A 23,297-nucleotide genomic window follows, 5' to 3' on the forward strand; every position below is an offset into this window, starting at 1 on the left:
TGTCACTAACAAGTTGTGAAATGTAACTTTATTACTTACGTGAAGAGAGTGCCTCTTGTTTCGTTTTGGGAAATGCAGGTTCGTTGACCAAGCGTTATCTTACTTTGAAGTGAGCAGTTAGCAGTCAAAAACAGAGCTAGCTGAATCTACTTGTTTCCTGCTGACAAGTTTTTACCCTTTTTTAGATAATTAAATTTGGGCTGTATTAGGGATTTGAATTTACAGTGAAAGCGTTGTGTATTTTATCTATAACCATTCTCCGACAACAACAACATGATTTTGTTTGTTTAGAATGACAACGGACGACTTTAAAGATGATACCGTCTCCAAACTTGCCAAACGTGAATCTGAAATGGCCGAGATGAGAAACACAATCGATAAAATGGCGGACAAACTCGACAAAGAAACCAAGGCGCAAGAAGAACTAAAAACGAAGTACGAGGACCTACTGGCTAAAGCTCAAAAACTCGAGCAGTCATTGAATTTAGAAACAGTGTCACGTATGAAGTTGGAAGAAGTTGTAAAAGAAGTGGGTGCGTCCATACCTGATGACGCCAAGATAGCTAACCTCGCAAGCATGGGTGCATTACCGCCGTCTATGTTATTGGCTGCTTCTGAGTCTGTTCTTTCGCCGGCTGCCGCTCCACCACCACCTCCACCAGCAGGATTCGCACCTCCTCCCCCACCACCCATGTTTGGGGCGCCAGGAGCTCCACCACCACCTCCTATGATGGGTAGATTGACGTCTTTATCTTTTTTTAATCTAATTTTATTAAGTTTATTGTTTATCTCTATTGTCTGTGTTTTTTTTATTTTCAGGGGGAATGGGTAACAATAAGAAGAAATCGAAGTTACCCAAACCATCACAGCCGTTGAAATCTTTTAACTGGGCCAAACTTCCTGATGTAAGTAAAAAATTTTTTTGGTATCTTGTGCAGTTCTATAGTTCTTTTAATAGTTATATTTTTTACACGCTTTGTTTCCCTTTTGAAGGTTCTTATCATCATGGTCCATGCGCGTGACAACAAATAGCATTCTGTAATATTTACTTCTTTTGTTAATAGGTGAAATTGAAAGGTACCATATGGTCTGACCTTGATGAATCAACTGTAAGTAGATTTTTTCGAAGTTGTTTTTATCAAAGATTTGCGCTTGTTTCTTTCTATTATCCAATGTCTCGCGCATATCGCTTGAATTGTGTTTCGTGGCTATGGTCTTGTTACTTATCCATCTGGCAAAACTCATTAGAAATTCTTGTTTTTGAAAAACACAAGCTAAAATCAATTCACATATTAATTAATAACGCATTGAAGTGATTTCTAATTACACTTTCTTTGTCCCCTTTAAATACAGGTTATTCCATACTTGGAATTTCATGACATTGATGAAAAGTTTTCAGCCTATCAAAAGAAAGAGGTATGTTGAACAGCTAAGCTTAATAATGGTTTTTCTGTCTATAGCCACCCCTACTTGATGTACACCTCCCTTTTGTGTTGGTGTACATGCAGGTAGTACAAGTTTAAAGTGTTCAATGACCTTTGGTACCGAAATTGTTAACTGACAGTAAAAATGTTAACTAAAAGAGTAGTCCTTTCATTTTCTCTATAACTAGTCTGTTGAATGTGACAAGCCATGTGGAAAAGTGATTGTTTTTATGTGTGGAAATAAAAAGCAGTTGAAAGTGTACCATTTTAAAGGTCAGCTTACACAGTGTTATTCAGTAAGAAAGATTTGTTTGCGTGTTACAGGATGAAAATTTGTTGGTTTCTAGTCCAAAGAGTTTAGTAGATCAGGTAACTTTAGTTTGACGGCTGACTTATAGTCTTAAGTCAATTTAGTACTGCATGTCACACAGTTTTATTTTTTTCAACTTGTTGGTATGTAGTTTTTAATTAATGATAACTGTTGTCGCTTGTACGCCATTAATAACGTTAAATTTAAAACTCTTTATAATAACGTCATTTTATAACTTTGACCAATGAGTGTGTTTGAATCGCCGCCATTTTCAGTTCGGGCGCGTTTTTCTGTTTCCAGTGGACAGTACTCTTCCGACGAACGACTGAATAGCGCGAAGTACGTCGTGCTTTACGATTGAGGTGGACTTTTGCCTCTTAGTGCTAACTTTTACCGTAACTTAAAAAAGATTGCACAAGTTCTATCTAAATGGTAAACAAGGGGGATAAGCAGATTAGAGAAGATTACTTGGAGCTGCTAATAGTGTAGATAAATTGGGATTATTGTTGTTTTAAATTTAAATGTAAAAAAACATATATTTTAAAATACGTACGAATTAAAGTAAGTTAAATTTATATCATATGCTCTTGTTTGTTTTTCTCCAGATGCACGACGAAGAAAGAAAAGATCATAATGTATGTAATAGTAAATATAAACAAATAAATATAATAAATAATTTTTTTTACTTTAAAATTATTAAATCATCATTTTAAAAATTTACAGCGAAATCCATTCCCATAACGTAATGGTTTAAAGAAATTAAAAAAATATTTAGTTTTAAAAGTTAGTGACTTCTTTCAAAAACAATTTTTCTCTATGCTTGACTGTCATACCTTTCTTCTTTCCGTAGAAAGCTGAAGATGACGAAGATGGGATAAGTGTGCTCAACTTTAAACCGAAAGAATTATCTTTCATTGATAACAGGAGAGCACAAGTAAGGCTATATATATATATACTGAAATCTATTGGTTTTTCTTTGTACAAAAACTGGGACGTTTATGGACACTTTAATTTGCGTAGTGAAGATTCTGCCTTGTTTGGAATTTAAGGATTACTGTTGTTAGAGAAATCGCAATTGTAGCCAGTAGCCCTACATGTTGGCTGTAGTAATTGATGATCATATCAGTAAAATTAAAATAAACGCATATTGCGACAGTTTTAAAGAACTTGCTATGTGTATATATAATCCTAATTCACGGTATACGAGATGTTAACACTATTTTGAATGCCACATTTAGAATTGTCAGATTTTGTTGAGAAAGATCAACCTTGGTAATGATGAAATTGCTTCCTGTTTACTTTCGATGGATACTGATGACAAACTAAGCAGAGACATGGTTGAACAGGTACACACCAAGATGTTGTGATTTTGATTGCAAGTTATAAGTTTTCCACCGTTTCCTTATTATTCTGTAACCATGTGTATGTTCCCTCCCGTAGATGCTTAAGTTCGTCCCAACAGCTGACGAAGCGAACCTTTTTAAATCTCATGAAAACGACGCACATCAGTTCGCACGTGCAGATCGCTATTTGTATGAAATGAGCAAGTTAGTATCCATTCCTTATTACTGGTTTTATATACTAGCTATAAAACTACTTTGGATATATTAGTATTTCTATTTTGTTTTGGGTACATGCGTGTGCCCAACTGAAATATTAGGAATTGTTTTTGTCTTCAGGGCAATCCTTAAAAACGCAGAGAAATTTGTGTTTGGAATTGGAAATATTAAAACTAATTTTTTTTTGAAATATAAATTATTTTCAATTTTAGAATCCCCCACTTCGAGCAACGATTAAAGGCGCTTTTTTATAAGAAAGGTTTTAGCGAAAGAGTGGCTGAAGTCAAACCGAAAATCGAAGGTATTTCTTGTCACTTCAAGTTATATGTGTCTTTCAAAATATTTACACTTCTTTGCTTTTCGCCGTTGTTCTCATATCCATTTGTATAACCCTAGGTGTAATTCGTTCCTGCAAACAAGTTTCGCGAAGCAAGCGTTTACGAACGTTGTTGGAACTCGTGCTGTGTCTTGGTAACTATATGAATAAGGGAAGTCGCGGAAATGCATCAGGTGAGCGACATTGTACATTGTACTGTATTCTTCGCCAGCTTTTTGTGATCTTTTCAACACGACCGCTTAACCTTTGATTTTATATGTTAGGTTTCCGAGTTTCCAGTTTGAACAAAATTATCGACACAAAATCAAGTACTGATAGAAGAATAACGCTATTACATTACATATTAGAACTTCTGCAGCAAAAAGTAAGGATATGTTCCCAGAGCTGATTTCTTGACTTTTACTTATTTTGTTGATTGGTAAATTAGGCGTACTTTCGTAGCTCTTAGAAATAAACACTTCACAACCGAACAACCTGAACTGGAAAGATCTCCAAAACGGATATTGGAGAGCTCAATTATTGAGAGATACGCAGTGCGATAAAATAAGAATTTTTCTTTTCCTTCATAGATCCCACATGTTTTTAATCTAGAAGAAGAATTGCCTGATGTTAGAAACGCATCAAAAGTAAAGTAAGTGTGACCAGCGATTCATTTTAGTGATAGCGAAATTCAACATTGGTTGTTTTACATCCGTATATGAGTTTCCGATTTTCTTTTCTCTAGCCCTGCAGATGTTTCGAAAGAAATTGGCCTACTGCAAGTTGGTATTGCAGATCTTGAGAAAGTAAGTGCGCGCAAACCTTAATGATGTCCGCGAATTAATCGTTGCCTGGTTTTGCGTGAACGTAGATGGAGGGAAAGCTTATCTAAAAAAACGTTATCGCTGCATGCGATACCCTCTTGTTATTAACACACAATATCGAATATTGTACGCCCATAATGTAATGAAGTGGGGTTGCGTAGGCCTTATCAGAGATATTATAATGTGTGGTCGTTTAATTTTACATCATTGGACAAAAAACAGCTAAATTTTTTATAATCATTGATTTTAGATTTTTACGATTCACTTCTGATGTAACGCTGAGTTCATATGAATTCGTTTTTGATTACTGAAAAAAGCTGGGTTGGCGTTTTTAATGTTTAAGGGCGTAGTTGATTGCTTTTTTAGCGGTGTTTTTCTGCCATTCTAAATGATTTCTCAACCACTAGACATCTTCTCTTTGATAACACAATCCATTTTTCTAATTTTGTAAATTTAAAACAGTCGCAACTGTTGCATTTAAATAGCGGATAAAGAAGCGGGTGGGTGGGTGGTTGTTTGAGTGGTCTACCTGTTACTGATGTAGACACATTTTACGGTGGCAGCATGGTCACTATCGTAACACCTTTTGTACCGTTTGTAGGAGCTGACGTATCAAAGCAACATAAAGAAGAAAGATCGTCATCCTGAGGACAAGTTTGTTGAAACAATCGCTAGTTTTACAAAGGTGTCAAACTTTTCCATACAAGAATTGGTCGAACTTCACAAGGACATGACAGAAAGAGTAAGTTCGTTCTGTTTGTAAATTGTCTCTGCTGTAGCAATTTAAGGCACATTATTTGCTTTATCACATACCCCAATGGTACTTATTTTTACGAAATTTAATTTCGTGAAATAATATCTCAATTAGAAAAATCTATAATATTATCTCCATGATAATAGCCGTCGTCTATCTGTTTGTCTGTATTATATGACCTGTGTACCTCTTTCTGTCACGAAAAATGGTACCGCAAATAGCGAGACGCAGGCAATGTGGTATAAAAAGGACCGGCGAACCCGTGGATTTTTTATTAGAAGCATACTAGTCGGGATACCAAATAGTATGCTTCTTATGATCGCGGCTTTTGCGAAATTTATCTAGAAGTATATTTCCAATACTAAATTTTGCAAATTTATTTAAATCTGCCAAAATTAATACCATAAGGTATTGGATTGACTAAGTTCAGTGGTAACAGTGTAACCTCATTTTTGCAGATTCATATTTTAAATTTAGAGGAAAAAACCAATACCTAAGTTTCTTAAAATTAGGTACAAAAAAAATATTGAAGTCCCTTTATGCATAAATCTAATTGTGCTTGATTCTTCTTTGTTCTAGCTAAACAAAGCCATTATCTTATTTGGTGACGATCCAAAAACACTTTCCGGAGACGAATTCTTTGGAACATTTAGTAGCTTTTTGGTTTCATTTGCAGTATGTATAATTTATTTGTTTTATTTACCTGCAAATATAAATTTTATTCACAGTGTTCCTTAATTTACACATATTTTTTTAGGAAGCCAAAGGCGACAACTATGCTATTAAAAAACAGAAAGAAGAGGAGGCGAAAAAGGCGCGAAATTTAGCAGAGGTATTCATTCATTGTAATATTCTGATAATATTTTTGTTGCAACTTTTCCTTGTGTAAGACAAATGGTTTTGTGTAATCTACATATACGACTTATTTCAAACATTTTCTATTGCCATAAAGCCTCGTGGACTTTGCATGAATCAGTGTACGTGTGTTTGCCAGAAACCTAAATACTTTAAAATCAGGCTGGGGCGAGGTTGTCTAATTATTAGTAATAATGTCTCCAATGACTCGTTGTGCTTATACCTTAATGGAAGGTATTCTTTAAGAATAAAACTTCTCAAATAAAATAAAAAAATTCATGACATTTGTTTCTTAGTTTATGCCTGTTTTCAACCGGTTTTTGTAGGATACTTACTAGTTGTACTTATAGGTAAATCAGAAGAAAAAAATATTAACAGGAATTAATTTTGCGGAATTGACAAAAATTTGCGCAAATTAATTCCCTGAAGGTAATCTCTTTCTGTATCAGCGGACTCAAAAACCTTTGGGAATATTTTTTCTAGCAACGAGAAAAAGAGCGACAGCGATCGGCAGCGAAGAAACTCATGACCGCGGATTTGTCGTCGGAAGATAAACGAAAGTCTATTTCGGAACGAAGTCCGGGTGAATTTGACGATTTAATCTCCGCATTACGAACAGGTGATGTGTTCGGTGACGAGATGAGTATTTTAAATAAAAATAGAAAGAGGACTGGGAAGCAGCGAAATGTACCGAATGTTGCTGCACCGAAAAAAATGTCGGTGATCGAACGAGATCGTCGTGTAGATCAACACGCTATCGCCGAAATGTTGTAACTTTGTAAAATGACAAAGAAGACACAAAACGCGGATCCCTTTGGCGAAGTGTGGGCCGTTCGGTAAAATACACGTCAAAAATTGTAAATTCAATGTGATTAAAAAAGAAAAGGAACTGGCGAATTCTGTGACTCGAATAAACAGAGCTCGGTGTTTAAAGTGTAATGAATGAATTATACTGAACGAATGAATGAAAAGAGTTTTAGGAGGTGGAGAATTCTTCAAATACTGCAAAAGACCAAAACATTGATTTCAAAAAATGCTAACCCGAAAAATTGGGAGGCAAATTTTAAATGAGAACGTCCTCTTATATTCAATGGCGTTGGTCATGTTCAACGCTGACCAAAATGTTCTAGCTATTTATATATTGTTAGCTCAATAGATTTATAAATAGTATATATTATATTATATATGAAAATCATGTAAATTCGGTTTTTTTCCCAAAACTTTTTTTATTAAGCCTTCATGTTTTCAAGAAAATTTATTTTTGTGTCAATATGTATTATATATACAATGTTGAATCTCTTCCTGTTTTGTTAGTTATGTCCTATTTGATGTGTATTAACGGTTGGTTTACACTGCATTCGAATGCTAATGTGTACCGGCCATAGCGATGAGAAAATCATGGCTTTACCAGTTCCTTTTTAAAGCCCACGGTAGTGTAAAACTCCCTGGAAGTGAGGTTGATCTTTCTTGATCGTACAAATTTCTTTGACTGTTATTTTTTTTTTTGGTTTTATACAATAACCAAAGGTTAATAAATTCATATACAATGACCGCTACTTTTAGTGCCACCGCCCCTTGACCGAGGGCGCAAATTTATTCCCCCAAGGTAAGGGGTGTTAATTAAACTCTTGTATTTTTGTGACAATTTTTCAAAATATGTTTGTATACTTTAGCTTTATTTATTTCACCCAAATTAATATGTCGGCTTGTTCGCGCGCGCTTTACAGGAGCAACAAAATGTCATTAAAAAGTTTTTTTTTTTCGAGTCGGAGGGAAAACTGGAAACATAAATCCTCAGGTCTGAAATCATTTTATGCGCGTTAGCAATGAGCGGCGTAAAAATTCTACAGTACAAATAAAAAACCCATTTTTTAGATAACGTAGAGATCTTTTATAAAACTGTAAAATGTGTACAAAATAGTAAAACTATAAATAAAGTTTTTTGGTGTACAATCCTTCAAATTCGAACTCGCGCCGTCGTTGTACATTAAAATTAGTGTCGCTAAACGACTCAACTAACAAAAAACAATATATAAATAAAGTTACACACGATCAAATCGAGTAAATTAGTTTATGGTAAACATATTGGTCCTTCGGCGAGTTGCTTTAATTGCTTATAAACTATTCAAGACTGGACAAAACTATGGCTACACAAGTGTACGTCAACTTATCACCTTCGTGTTATACAGAAGTTTTTAGAAATATGCGCTTTTGTCAGTTTACTTTAAAGGCTTTTTCCACTTCGCAGAAATGTTCCACAGAAAGAAAAATGTTCGTGTAGAGCATGCAGTCGTTAAATAAAGTTTTACAGTAGTTGCGCTCATTCTGTACGCAATACAATGGATGCTTGTGAATCACCCTTAATTCTTTCAGATGGACTAATTGGTTCAAGTCGAACTTAAATTATAACAATAGATGGTGCCACCAATCGAAGTAAATTTTCCAACTGATGCGGCAACACGCAGAAATAACGAAAGAAGAGCTCATGGTCATGGAGTTTTAGATCGTGAACTAAAATATTGTATTCTCCCTTTTTCATCATTTCTTGGTACAACCTTCTTAACCACATTGACTTCTTGTATTTAATTCTTCTCAAAAGCCTTCTTTTCAGTTAAAAAGCAAAAGCAGAACTCTTCTGTTTATCTCCGCCATATTTGTTTAAATTTACAATTCCCGCGCCCGCACTTTTCTGCTATAAGGATATTGACACGAAGAAAATTTTCTTCCTGCGGAACATTTCTGCTAAGTGAAAAACGGCCTTAAGCTTTTTTTGATTTAAACGAATCCGGAAAAAAAAATCGGAATTATTTTTATTTTGATTGTTTTCGTGCTGAATCCGTATAAATTCGCATAATTTTATTATCAACTTAATGCGTATAAATTTCTATTTTTAGTAACTTAAATATGCGTAAACCCATAAGTGTAAACCCAGTATAAGAATACTATGTTAAAAAATGCAGAGGTCAGCAAAAAATTACCCTCGCCAGAATTCGTGTGAAAAATACAAAAAATAAGAGTCAAAAACAAAGTCTAAGAACAAAAGATCCCATACAATCAAGTAGACGTGTGGTTTTCATGCGCGAGTAAGTAAAAGAGAGAATCCCGGTCGGCGAGTAACTCGCGTGGCGGTGAAAATTCAGCAACTCGACCTGCGTTCATCACTAAAACGCGATCGCTATCCATAATCGTGTCAATTCTACAAAAAAGGGTTAAAATACACAGAAGTAACAAATTACAAAACTACTTCTCATTGTCCCGTGAAAAATCCCTGGGTTAACCCGTCGCACATGTCTCAGATGCTTATCGATTTAGCTACCATTTTGAATTCACAAAAACACACAAATTCTGAATAATTAAAGCTACGTTGTCAGCAATATAGCGCATAAGAAAGATTGATTGTTGGGGATAAAAATTTGCTGACGTCATTATTTTTCTGAGAACACGCGTTTTTGTCACCGACGATTATGAGAAGATTAAATTGGTTTGTTTGTGAATTACGTTTGCCTAATTATTTCTATGTTGGTACCGTTTTTTTATTATATTATTAACGTTTGGGGCAATGCAAATGTGAGATTTTCTGGGCCAACAATAGAAACACGTTGCCATGGAATTTCCAAAATGAGATTTCAAAAATATTTGCATGAAAATTAACGAAATAAAAAATATTAGAAGTCACAAAGTATTTCAGGAGTTGTAATCAAAAAAATAAGTTAGTAGTAGAACCCAACCTTCTAATTGCATGACAGGGAAAAAATTGTTTGTTGTTGTTATTTTTACTGGGTTTTTCACGCTTAACAGGACGCAAAAACATCTTAATAGAAGACAAAGAGAATCTACACAATATACCTGTGGGCTATCGTCAAAACTGTGCTCGATGCAAATTCTTTACGTATAGTTTGTTGTATCAATTTATCAGTTTCGAAATCCACACTGGCAGTGGCTTCATCAACACATATAATCTAAAGTAATATAATCAAACCTACACACAACAAAATGATGTGGGAAACATACTTTTAAAAATGGTAGCGAAAATTTGTATTTTTAAAAATGGTAGCGAAAATTTGTATTTTTAAAAATGGTAGTGCAAATTTGTATTTAAAAATGGTAGCGAAAATTTTTAAAAATGGTACTAAATTTTTTACTTTTAACGCCTTTAAAAAACTATCTATTGTTTAAGGGTATTCAATTTAAATATCATTATATCACTATAAAGAAGTTTTTAAAAATACCTAAAAATAGGGATTTTTATTTACGTTTTCACTCTCTGAATTTAAAATTTTTCCCACAATGTGTATATATCATTTTTAAAGCATTTTATGCTTTTTTAAAAACAACTTCTGAGCTATCTTAGCTGTTAGAAAACATACGTATCATCTATAAAACATGTCCTGCAGTTACCTTCGATTTTTTCAACAAAGCTCTGGCGAGGCATAAAAGTTGTTTCTGACCAGCAGACAGGTTGAGTCCTCTTTCACCAACGTTCCCATTTAAACCTCCTGAATATACCAGAATAATAAAATGGCGAAACTAATTGGACAGTCGTAGGAGAATTCCTAAGTGTAACTATATTTTTAGAAGATAAACAACCCAACAAAACAGATGAGAAAGTTGTGGCCACGCACAAAATCAGCACAACGCAAGCAAAAAAAACGACATCGGGAGTTGGGGAACTTTTTTGGGATAAGATAAATTTTAGCATCGAGTTGCTTGATGAAAAAAAAAACCAAACCTAAATCTTGAACAGTTTTTTTCAAATGACATTTTTCAATAACATCCATCATTTCAAAACTTGTGTGTTCTTGTTTCGGATCAAGATTCATCGCAACAGTATCGTCAAATAAAAATGCATCCTGTGGAATGATGGACATCTGCGACCTTAAAGCAAATCGGAATTGATCGTAAATTAAAATAGGTTTCTCAATAAACTGATTTCTGCGATGCAGTATTTGTTTCGGTGGCCGATTTACAGGGTAAACAATGGGGATAATGCAAAAAGAATTACAAGCAAAATTGTTAGGAATATACAAAAATTTGCGGGTTTTTGTCTCCCCTCGTCTTAGTCAATCTTTCAACAACTATCATTTTCTCACCTAATTTGACTGATGTGAGCATTCTCGATATTTACACCGTCAACAATGATCTCTCCATGATTTAACTTGACCGTTTTAAACAACAAACGAAACAAGCTACTTTTACCAGAGCCAGTGCGTCCACAAACACCAATCTAAAAATCGTAGCTTGCTTTTAAACGAAAGAAATAAAAAGAAATAAAAGCGTTGTGTGGTATTTTATTGAAACAGCAACATGATCCATCAGGGTGTAATCCAGAAATTTACAATTGGGACCGTTATGACCTAGAAATTTATGTTAGTGTCTCCCGGAGGCCCCCCTGAAAATATCGCTGGCTAAGACGGTGGCTTTGTGCTTCGCATTGTCTTATGGTCGGGTGGTTTAACTGTCGTTTTAATGTAAAATTCCATTCATTATTACATGGGATTGAGAAAGTTAGGGTAAATTTTGATTGGGAAATAGCGATTGAGCGGCTACAACGCTGGATTATACCCAACACAATAAAGAACAGTAGGACACAATTTGTTTACTCAGACTTTGGACTAAAAAATGTAGCTTATCCTTTCAAGGACTATTGACTTTAGTCTAACACATTCACACAAGAATTCAAACAAAAGTATTTTATAGATGTTTTGTGTTTCACATTAGTCTTCTTAAAGTTTAAAAATGAAGAATAAGCAGGTTCCAGTTAAACGAAAGAGGGTGCGCCTGAAGTTTTGAATATTTTGAAAAGGTTTAAATAAAAGTAGACGCATTATTCGTCGATGACTAACAAAAAACATTGAACTCAACCCTCAAATCCACGACACCTACAACCATACCTTTTCTCCAGGTTTTACATAAAACGAAACATCGTCCAGAGCAAAAGGAAGTCCACGTCTATAATAAAAAAATGATAAAACAAAACAAGTAGCTAAGATAAGAAGAGTAAAAAACAAAAAACTTGAAAATATAATCCTACGAAGATAAAAAAAAAAAAATTAACTAACGTACTACTTCGCTTGCTAGCATTGCCCTAGATAATTTTAATGCGATCATTAAAGCGCATTTCCAGTCAACTATTTTCGCGCGTATTTTTAACACAGTAAATCGATATGGGCATGCGCAATTTTTATTTGAGAAGGTGATTGCATTATTCTAAAGCGTATGATTGGCCGTAAAACACAGTAGGAGCAGTTCCTACTTGTGCATAAAAATGCTTTAGTAAAAATTTAGCCAATCATAATCCTGAAAAATGTAAACAAAACTCTATCAGTGAAGAAGCAAAACACAGAGGACTTATTTCTGTTTTTTAAACAAGAAATCAAAAATAAATTTTTTAAAATACGTATACCCTAAGCAAATAAACAAGTTTTTTGGTTCTTGGACGACAAAAGAATATTTTCTTTCTCAAATAATAGTTAAGTTGCAACAATTGTGGAAGGTAAAACAGTGGAAATTTACAATGTTGTGGACCTTAAAAATGTGCGCGAGCTTTAATATAATTTAAATGGTAAACCACTATTCAAGCTTTGTCGGTTCTTTTTATTTAAGGAAAAGAGACCACGATAACAATTTCTTTACAGACATACCTATACTGCAGACAAACATTTCTGAAACATAATATTCCCTGTTGAGGCCAGAAATTATCAACCTGAAAAAAAGGTAAAAACTGAACCAAAACATTTCAAAACTGTTTTAAGCATTCAAAGGAGTTATGGTAACTTTATGCATGGATCTCCTATCTGCTGGAAAGATTAAAGGTAAAATCTGAAATAAAATCAATACAAAACGGAAGTCTACATATCCCGTTCGTTGTCTTTGGGTGTTTAAACTAAGAGATTTTCAGTGCGCAAGAAGAGATTGCAAATTCAATTAAAAGATTGCGAATTCATGCTCGAAAAAATCGTAAAATGGTGGGACTAAAGATTGCAAATTGGTTATACAATCATGAAATTGCGGAATTAAAGATTGCGAACTTAAGCAATGATCCATGAATTTTCTACGAAATCGCTTGATAATTTTTTCTCATCTTGGTCTTGATTTGTTTTTTTGGAAAATTTCTTTCGATGCAAATAATTGAGAGGATTTCCCTGTAAACCTTCATATACCAAATAAACAACAGAAAGAACTCGTCTATTTCTTAGAAATCGACAAAATTAGATAATGAATTTTCTTTTTTTCTTGGAATTAAGCAATTTTCTTAGGAAGAAAAGATTGCCAATTGCTGCTCCTAATTGTAAATTACGAATGATAAAGATTGCAAATTTCGACCAAATTCACAATCTTTTCTTGCGCAATATTTCTATGCACAATAATTTGTTCCCTTAAGGTGAAATGCGCCTTACATAAGCTTAAAGAGAAAATTCTATTTAAAGGGAATACTAAATTGCTTTATTGCTTAAACCGTTCTTCATTTGCCCACGAGACTTAGACTCAATCCACGTCATTCACCACACATTATTGACATCTACGTGAATTTCGTGTACGTTTTCGGGTTATTAAATAATGGTCGCATTAATTTCAATTTCAACAACTAAATTTACTTTTGTGTAAGCCACTAAAGAAGATTTACTAACGCCCGTTTCGCAACCACAGAAAGTTAACGCTTTTATAACAAGTCCAGAAACGAAACATCTTACATGGTAACTCCCATCTTCTTCCGTTGGTGTTTCTTCTACATATTCGGCTACCCTCTCCACACCAATTAACTCTTTCTCTGTTTCAGCAAACGCATTTACTAAACCACTTAGCCGCGGTCGGATTGCTAAAGCATACGATATCGCCAAGCCAACTAATCCTGCCGATAAAAAAGGTAAATTTTTAGGAGGACTTCACTTGGGATTATGAGGTAGAAACGCACCGTCTGTTGTTATAAGGAAATAAGAATAGTTTAGGCTAAAGTTTTTTAAAATCTTACTCCTCGTATTAGAAATAAAGTAAACCAAATTTACTTCCACCTTCAAGCGTTTAGTCGTTAAATTTTGACGGATCTTTGTGCACAGCCTCTTTAAGGGGCCAGGTATAATTTTCGCGGGTTTAATTTTGGCGCTTGCTGCGAATTTGAGCTAAATTCAAAGAATTATGTACCCTGAAAAAATTATATACTCCTGGGTAAAATTAAAAATTTTACCCAGGAGTATGACGAAAAAAAGAAACATTCCTGTGCTCCTAAATTCAGTATTTACTGTAAATATTTTACAAAATTTTTCTCTTTTGCGAAAATTAGTTTTCACAAAAGGTTTTACAATAATCAGCAAAAATCAAAATTTTGTTTAATTTCGCGAAAATTGGGTACCATGTCGGACGGACATCAAACGTTCTTCTCTAGCTTAACCATTCAAACTAATAATTTATAATTACATTTTTACTTGCCATAAAATCTTTACAGGCATTTCTTCCGTCCGACATACACCTAGAACTAGTTGCATTTAAACCAAATTATTGGACAGAAAACGACGTCTAAATTTTGTTTACTAAAACGTTAAATTTTTATGCTTGTCCCATTGAAATGTCGTTAGTTTGTCCGTCCGAATTGTAGAAGTCAGCATCAGAGAAAAATCTGACTTGTTTCATCATTTTTGGAAAGAGAAATTTAAAACTATCATTCTATTAGATTCAAACATCTTTCTACGATAGTGCGGAAATCACAATATGCAACGACACAAACCTCTTTCTACGATAGTGCGGAAATTACAATATGCAACGACACAAACATATTTCTACGATAGTGCGGAAATCACAATATGCAACGATACAAACATCTTTCTACGATAGTGCGGAAATCACAATATGCAACGACACAAACCTCTTTCTACGATAGTGCGGAAATTACAATATGCAACGACACAAACATATTTCTACGATAGTGCGGAAATCACAATATGCAACGATACAAACATCTTTCTACGATAGTGCGGAAATCACAATATGCAACGACACAAACATCTTTCTACGATAGTGCGGAAATCACAATATGCAACGACACAAACCTCTTTCTACGATAGTGCGGAAATTACAATATGCAACGACACAAACCTCTTTCTACGATAGTGCGGAAATCACAATATGCAACGATACAAACATCTTTCTACGATAGTGCGGAAATCACAATATGCAACGACACAAACCTCTTTCTACGATAGTGCGGAAATCACTATATGCAACGACACAAACCTCTTTCTACGATAGTGCAGAAATCACAATACGCAACGATACAAACATCATTCTACGATAGTGCGGAAATCACAATACGCAACGATACAAACATCATTCTACGATAGTGCGGAAATCACAATACGCAACGACACAAACATCTTTCTACGATAGTGCGGAAATCACTATATGCAACGACACAAACCTCTTTCTACGATAGTGCGGAAATCACAATACGCAACGATACAAACATTTCTACGATAGTGTGGAAATCACAAAACGCAGCGACGCAAACATCTTTCTACGATAGTGTGGAAATCACAATACGCAACGACACAAACATCTTTCTACGACAGTGCGGAAATCATAATATGCAACGACACAAACATCTTTCTACGATAGTGCGGAAATCACAATACGCAACGATACAAACATCATTCTACGATAGTGCGGAAATCACAATATGCAACGACACAAACATATTTCTACGATAGTGCGGAAATCACAATATGCAACGACACAAACATCTTTCTACGATAGTGTGGAAATCACAATACGCAACGATACAAACATCATTCTACGATAGTGCGGAAATCACAATATGCAACGACTCAAACATCATTCTACGATAGTGCGGAAATCACAATACGCAACGACACAAACATCTTTCTACGATAGTGCGGAAATCACAATACGCAACGATACAAACATCATTCTACGATAGTGCGGAAATCACAATACGCAACGATACAAACATTTCTACGATAGTGCGGAAATCACAATACGCAACGATACAAACATCATTCTACGATAGTGCGGAAATCACAATACGCAACGATACAAACATCATTCTACGATAGTGCGGAAATCACAATATGCAACGACACAAACATCGTTCTACGATAGTGTGGAAATCACAATACGCAACGATACAAACATCATTCTACGATAGTGCGGAAATCACAATATGCAACGACTCAAACATCATTCTACGATAGTGCGGAAATCACAATACGCAACGACACAAACATCTTTCTACGATAGTGCGGAAATCACAATACGCAACGACACAAACATCTTTCTACGATAGTGCGGAAATCACAATATGCAACGACTCAAACATCTTTCTACGATAGTGTGGAAATCACAATATGCAACGATACAAACATCATTCTACGATAGTGCGGAAATCACTATATGCAACGACACAAACATCTTTCTACGATAGTGTGGAAATCACAATATGCAACGATACAAACATCATTCTACGATAGTGCGGAAATCACAATACGCAACGATACAAACATCATTCTACGATAGTGCGGAAATCACAATATGCAACGACTCAAACATCATTCTACGATAGTGCGGAAATCACAATACGCAACGACACAAACATCTTTCTACGATAGTGCGGAAATCACTATATGCAACGACACAAACATCTTTCTACGATAGTGTGGAAATTAAAATACAAAATAACAATATTTTTACCAGGATTTATACTGTTGTAATGATGTTCAAATACAGCAAGAAAAGCTACACTCGTTATTATAATTACACCAATTATAGCCAGTCTAACAGTTAACCACTGAACGGCTGAAACACCTATAAAGTATCAAAATTAATTTAATAAAACAGCCCATAGCACTAGAAAAATTATTACAAAGAGTCACTGTACTTATTTTTAAGCATGTTACTGGTATAACACTATGTAATGAACTGATTAAAAACTAAAGTAAGACCTAAGTATAACACTTAGGTCTTACTTTAGTTTTTAATCAGTTAATTGACCATGTATCTTAAGATAATTATAATAACAGAAAAAAAGGCAATGCATGAAAGAGTTCGGCCACATTACTAAAAATGTTGACAACTTACTGGAATAATTAGCACGCTGGTTGAAATCCAACTTTCTTTCATTCTCAGCAATGAAACGGTGGGATTCCCTAAACGCTCTAATGGTCATTAGTCCAGACAACGTTTCGGAAAAGTGTTCGTAGATGGGAGATAACGTGATACTGCATAATCTTTTCAATTCCCTGGAAATAATAAAATTATAAAGTTTCTTAATATATTTATAGTTGCAGTAGATTAGTTAAAAACATGACAATAACTTCAATGTCAAAAATTTTCGCGTAATTAAAGAAAATGTGAATTCGCGTTTTATTATCAAATAAAATCAGACCAGACTCTTTTAAATGATTTTTAATAAAATTTTTAATAAAATGACATTTTCGTCTTTTATCGACTCCCTAAGAAAATTTACTATGAAAGTTAAAAGCTCTCATTTTATTAAGCGCAAGTTTACTTTCTGACATGCATCACAAATGTCCACAGTGCATTCATAACTGGTTTACAAGCACTGAAAACGTCTAGCAGATGTTTCTAAGGTCTACCATAAGAGACTTTCTTGCACGGGTCATCGAGACGATGATTAAACAACTGGTGGGTTAGAGATGATCCAAGAAGCTGTACTCTTTAGCTAACTCAAAGGCACAAGGAACCGTGTAATTAATATTCCTCACTTTGTACAGACTTCCACGTAAAGGGTTGTTCTTATTACACGACATTAACACCTTAAACACATATTCTAATAGATGTCCTAGTAGAATCTCCATTGGTCGCAGTAAAAATAGAATAATACTAAGTAAATTATTTACTTAATGATTAATAGTAGTCTGGGTAAGGTCAATCGATGGAATGAATGAACATATTACAATTACACTGTAAGTTAATTAGATGAAGCGCGAGAGCTTCATATAAAGACAACACTCAGAATGAATTGCAGCTCGTTTTGTTCCAGGGACTGACGCAATGTTGTGATACCTTTATCCAAAAGCAAAGTATTAAAAAAACGTTAATAAACACCTACCTTGATGTCTTTCTGTAATGGTGTTGTGTGTAATAATATATAGCTCCAATAGGAACAAGCACAGCTGTAAACCATGGGATGCCATAACACGTCACTATGATCGTTCCAAACACACCGAATACCTGAGCAAACATGATGTTCATCATAAATGGAAGACTGTCGTCGACTGCATACTATGGACAATATAAAACAATATTTTGCAAGAAATTTCTTATAATTAAATTAAAAATCTAACTACAGATCGGAATGTGTAAATGATTGCACTACCAAGCAGCATTACTTCACAACATTATGTGTATTGACAAGCTAAAACTCAATTCTATTCCGAGTGATCAAAGATAACTAAACTTCTCTTACCGTGTCAGAAGAAAATCTGTTCAAAATGCGACCAATCTAAAAACAACATTATTGGCAACAAAAATGTTAGCAAAAAATATTATAGAACCAAAACAAAAAGTCAAACAAATTACGAGAGGGTAAAATCGAGCCTAAAGTAATACTTACAGGCGTGACATCAAAAAAGAAGATAGGAGCGTGAAGGATGGCATGTAGTAGCTTTTTATGTAAATGTCTCGCTGCTTGTATTCCGCCATATGCAAAAAAGAATGCACGCAGGAAGGTGAAAACCTAAAAGAGAAGAATAAAATAAATTGCAATCAAACCTATCACAGGGTTCTGAACTCCTGACATTTCCGCACGGTCAATTGTATTTTCCCATACTTTTCTCGAAGTGAAAGTGATCTTTAAGGCAATACGACGTAGCTGGCGCTTAAGCAACAAAATTCCTTGACTTTCCTGAATTTTCAAAATAGTACCCCATTTCCCTCTAACGTTGCTCTAAATTTTTGGCACAATATGTTGCTAGCTTTCCCTGTTTTGTGCAAGCAATATCGACAACAAAAACCCCGTAACAACAACCTGCATTTTAAGCTGTCAAAGAATACATGCTTAAAAAAAGATAAAAAAGAAAAATCCACCTACTGAATTAGCTGCGCCTATACCAGCGTATATATACAGATAGTGTTTCACGTCATGAGATACATGTGTTTGTGAAAGTTCTTGTCGGTAATCACTATACACCGTCGTGTTGTCGTTCGCTTTCACATGTGAAATCCAATATGCCAACCACCAGTCACTCACATTACGAGATGCTAGAACATTGTATATAAACAGTTAGTTGGTTTTAGGTAACAATGTACTTGTTAATAATGGTTAAATCCATATTAACATTTGGGCAGATAGGCAGGAAGGTTGGCACAAGGGCATTATAATATGGATTAGTCGTCAACCACTGGAAAAAACCACGGGTTCGCCTGTCCTTTATATATCGCAATTTGTTTTTCCGCATTAAGTATTTCCCCAATAGATAGACAAACAGACGGACGACGGCTATTGTTATAGAGATATGGTTAATAATTTTTACTTGTGAACAATTTTCTAATAAATAGTCTACTGCTATTCTCAAAAAAATTACAAATCTTTGTTTTTAACACATTTGCAAGAATCAGGTATGTCAATATATTGTCATTCAATGATTTTTCAAACGTATCTGTAATTAAACACAACCCGACTCACCTTGCATGAGAAGCAGAAACATAATGACACTGGCTGCTAAACTATTTCCAACAGCTTTCCAATATGATTTATAAACATTCAGCGAAATATATCCTTCTTCCTTTTTTTCTTCTTCTACCAATTTTCCTGAAACAGACGTCTCAACATTATTATTCGCACAAAACATATTCTTATAATTTGTAAACATTAGTTAGCCGTGGGCTTTTCAATTTTCGAAACTACTACATTAGGAACGAATTTTTCCGAAGGAAAAACTTTCGGTTTTTTTTTTAGTTCTTAATGTATAGCACTGATTTTTCGAAAACCAATTCCGATTTTAACCCTGATATTTTTCTTGATTACAACTCACAAATTTAGAATAAGCATTTCCCATGAATATCCAGGCAAGATATGTGTTGAATTTTGTGTGTTAGATTCTAAGTTTTCATTTGAAATTTAGTATTCAGTAACGAGGAAAGAAAAAAAAATCATAAATAAACATTAAATTGCAAAGCGAAAAATACAAAATCTGTGCCCAGCCCTGACCCTCTTGTTAGGTGCAAGATCACATGAAAAATAATTTGAATAAAATTCTAGGTTATTTCTGCACTCCTTGAGCAACTTTTAAAAACAATTTATTACTTTTGCAGTAATTTCGCCAATATAACCTTTAATGGTTGGGTCATTTCTCCAACACACAGGTAAAAAGGTATAAGTTTACTTACTTGTGACTCTTTTCTGATTATTTTTATCTTTACAAGAGGGGGAAGCAATACATTTGAAATCTTAATTTACAAGGCTTTTTGGCGTCAATATTTAGAAGAAAACACTAAAGTGTTTCCTCCCAAGTGTTGACAAAATTTTAGGTGGAAAATAAGACCAACTAATAAAAAAACCTTTCCTACATTACACCCTGGTTAATTATTTTTCAAAAACTTAGCTAAACATCATAAAGAAGAGAAATACATGATGCGATACACAATTTTGGAAGATTTTAGGAGAAATAAATATTTCTGGTATTAATTTCACATTATTTAGGTAATTTAGAAATTGGGGGTTTCAATTTTTTAGTATATTCAGGAAATTTTAGCAGTTGTGGCCTACTGCAAATCTTTTTAGAACTGGTTTTCTAGGCCTATATTTTGCTTGAGTAACCTTACCCGACACTTTGCACCTTTATTTTGCCGCAGTATGTATTCAGTGTACCAAAGAATAACCTTATAAAACTGTCTTCATGCAGTATAGAACTTTCAAAATTTCCCTGACTATTATATAATATAGAGCGCTATACGGAAAAATGCTTTGACTAACACCCTCTAATAAATGTCCCTCCTTACACCTAAATTGTTGCAACCTAACAGGTTGCAACAATGCCTTCCTGTTTTAAGGAGCTCTTTTAACCAAAAAGTACATATTTATTCAAATTCATAGCCTTTTTAGTGAATTGTAAATCTAGAGGATGAGTTTATATCATTTCACATTGGTTTTTAATATAAACAGATAAACAGTATACCAATATGATCTACAATCAACTAAACACACCCCTCTAATAAACGTGCCGCCCTGAAATTTAATACAGTTCCTTGATATTTAAGTGAAGAATTACAGAATGCTTATCAAGTTCTAATACTTTCACGTTCTCGTAAAAACCAACAAACAAAGCTGCTTGTCAGATAAAAGTGCAGCTATTATCCAACAAAAAGCAATCCTTGTAAATAAAAGAAAACAAATTTCACCTTTAGCTGCAATTTCCTTACTACTTGAACTGTCCAGTGTTATGTCTGTCAGCGTTTCTTTCTAAATTAGTAGACAATTTACCTTAAATGACAAAACTTTAAACCCAAATTTAGGTGGCAAATTATTGGCCGAAAAAAAATTTTTGGCCATTCAAGTCAACAGGTTTTTCAATTATGTTTAGTGTTGATAATAAGGTAATAAAGAAATGTTAACTACAATTGCTAATACAACAAGATACGACACAGAAGAGATGTAGGCATGACAGTATTTAAATATATTTTATTTGTTATACCTGCTTTTTTGCCCCCTGCATAAATGCATAAATGTTCTAATATAAATTCGATCCAGGTACAAAATGAATCTAATGACGTCATATGGAACGGAAATGACGTTACATATGACACAGGTATGAAGTTAATTTAAGTTTCTTTTTTAGGTCCACCCCCTGGTAGTTTTTTTGGCTGACTTTGTCAGGCAAGTTTTAAGAAAAGAAAATTTAATACTTTAAATGCTGGATTAAGCACCCTGGGCGCTTATTTAAAATTGTGTCTTTTAGGGTGGGCACTTATTTGAGAGGGACGGTAAATTGAGAGGGGTGCTTATAAAAATTGCAAAAAAAAATGGCAGTTATTTGAGAGGGGCGCTTATTCGAGAGTGAGTGACTGGGGAAGAGTCAACTCGTATTTTCAATCGGGACTAAAGGTTAGCTAACGTCCTGAAATTTCTGTGCTAAATAAATATCATTTCCCCACAATTCTCAATTCATAGTAATGCTTGAGTATAATCACTTTAAAAATATTACTACTTTATTTGTTGAATCATTGTTATTGAATAATATTAATACTATCATGTCAAGAACGAGTGGGTTTAATCTAGGCTACGTTTCGACAGATGTCATCAACAGGCAATGATTGAAATTACAGTAATAAACTTTTTGCAGACCTGATTGGACACAACAGATTGATCAAAATCTTTGCTTTTTTAAAAAATTCAATTTTCTGTTAAGTTGGTCTAAAACCAATTAGCCATGTTTCTACATGTTCACTTTCTGAAGTGCAGGCAAACCTGGAAGTTGATAAAAATTAAATTAAATTTATGAGTATTTCTGTCTATACTATTTATGATTTCTTTCACTTTTCTTGCTGTCCAACTAGATTCTCTGATGTTTTTATTATCTCAGTCTATAATATGATCACTCTTTCAGCTATGGTCCACAATCTCATTTTTTCTGTATCAGCACTGCATACAGCCTTTTTGTGCTCTGCACATTACAATTCATTGAATATTTAGACATGTGCGGAGGGGGCTAGCCGATAACAATACGTTGATAGAATTCTTCAGGAAAATAATTTTTGAATAATCAACTTAAGTTGAACTGAAAATTTTTATTACTTTTATTTGATCATTTCATTTATTCTTTAGAGGTTCTTTTCTTCAATTCTTTATAAATAGCGGGCAAGTCTCATCTTGTTTTTATGTTTATCTTCACTCAGATTTCACAACATCTCTTTATGGTCTGTACAGGTATTTTATTTGCAAAAATAATAATATACATTTGTTGTATTATAAATCATTAATTGGAAAGAGAAGATTCTTTTAAGTAAACCTTTTTGATATCCATCCTGATAATTGACTGAATTTTGAAATACGGTGATTTTATTGAAGCAGAGGAAGGGGTGTCAGTTGTTTCAATAAAACATCTTAACTTCCTGGAGGAAGAAGACGTGTGTGTGTGTGTGGGGGGGGGGGGGGGGGCACGGAAAGGAGGAGGGCTAAAGTCTCCTTGAAACCATAACTTTGTGCATAAACTAAAAACATAAGAAAATTTGCGTCATATGATACCAAGTTTTTCTATTTAAAAAACATTTTAGGTTACTAGATGTCT

At 34.2% G+C, this 23,297-nt stretch overlaps 2 protein-coding genes across 7 annotated transcripts in view; one reads left to right on the forward strand and one right to left on the reverse strand.

Moving 5' to 3' along the window:
* LOC130656995 (disheveled-associated activator of morphogenesis 2-like) overlaps positions 1-7,709 on the forward strand; it is a 19,027-nt gene extending 11,318 nt beyond the window's left edge. The window contains exons 14-30 of one of the 3 annotated variants that reach the window (XM_057459948.1): positions 292-734; positions 820-905; positions 1,065-1,109; positions 1,354-1,416; positions 1,749-1,793; positions 2,585-2,668; positions 2,973-3,080; positions 3,175-3,281; positions 3,506-3,594; positions 3,690-3,803; positions 3,894-3,994; positions 4,200-4,261; positions 4,355-4,415; positions 5,035-5,175; positions 5,767-5,862; positions 5,945-6,019; positions 6,526-7,709. In XM_057459948.1, coding sequence (XP_057315931.1) covers positions 292-734; positions 820-905; positions 1,065-1,109; positions 1,354-1,416; positions 1,749-1,793; positions 2,585-2,668; positions 2,973-3,080; positions 3,175-3,281; positions 3,506-3,594; positions 3,690-3,803; positions 3,894-3,994; positions 4,200-4,261; positions 4,355-4,415; positions 5,035-5,175; positions 5,767-5,862; positions 5,945-6,019; positions 6,526-6,816 — 2,011 coding nt within the window. In that variant the 3' untranslated portion in view covers positions 6,817-7,709. Of the gene's footprint in view, positions 1-291; positions 735-819; positions 906-1,064; positions 1,110-1,353; positions 1,417-1,748; positions 1,794-2,339; positions 2,370-2,584; positions 2,669-2,972; positions 3,081-3,174; positions 3,282-3,505; positions 3,595-3,689; positions 3,804-3,893; positions 3,995-4,199; positions 4,262-4,354; positions 4,416-5,034; positions 5,176-5,766; positions 5,863-5,944; positions 6,020-6,525 lie in introns of all 3 variants that reach the window. The other 2 variants (XM_057459949.1, XM_057459950.1) reach the window with 2 other exon arrangements.
* The window catches only part of LOC130656994 (ATP-binding cassette sub-family C member 10-like), a 30,525-nt gene continuing 14,935 nt past the window's right edge, over positions 7,708-23,297 (reverse strand). For 2 of the 4 annotated variants that reach the window (XM_057459945.1, XM_057459947.1), the window contains 16 exons: positions 21,412-21,472; positions 19,697-19,822; positions 19,103-19,272; positions 18,626-18,748; positions 18,479-18,514; positions 18,122-18,294; positions 17,128-17,288; positions 16,741-16,854; positions 13,734-13,891; positions 12,684-12,745; positions 11,934-11,991; positions 11,133-11,266; positions 10,772-10,917; positions 10,441-10,538; positions 9,889-10,001; positions 7,708-9,238 (listed from right to left, as the gene is read on the reverse strand). In XM_057459945.1, the coding sequence (XP_057315928.1) occupies positions 9,097-9,238; positions 9,889-10,001; positions 10,441-10,538; positions 10,772-10,917; positions 11,133-11,266; positions 11,934-11,991; positions 12,684-12,745; positions 13,734-13,891; positions 16,741-16,854; positions 17,128-17,288; positions 18,122-18,294; positions 18,479-18,514; positions 18,626-18,748; positions 19,103-19,272; positions 19,697-19,822; positions 21,412-21,472 (1,875 nt within the window). In that variant the 3' untranslated portion in view covers positions 7,708-9,096. Of the gene's footprint in view, positions 9,239-9,888; positions 10,002-10,440; positions 10,539-10,771; positions 10,918-11,132; positions 11,267-11,933; positions 11,992-12,683; positions 12,746-13,733; positions 13,892-14,051; positions 14,160-16,740; positions 16,855-17,127; positions 17,289-18,121; positions 18,295-18,478; positions 18,515-18,625; positions 18,749-19,102; positions 19,273-19,696; positions 19,823-21,411; positions 21,473-23,297 lie in introns of those variants that run through there. The other 2 variants (XM_057459946.1, XR_008985038.1) reach the window with 2 other exon arrangements.

Source organism: Hydractinia symbiolongicarpus, chromosome 9 (genome assembly GCF_029227915.1).
Source record: "Hydractinia symbiolongicarpus strain clone_291-10 chromosome 9, HSymV2.1, whole genome shotgun sequence".
Lineage (NCBI taxonomy): Eukaryota > Metazoa > Cnidaria > Hydrozoa > Anthoathecata > Hydractiniidae > Hydractinia > Hydractinia symbiolongicarpus.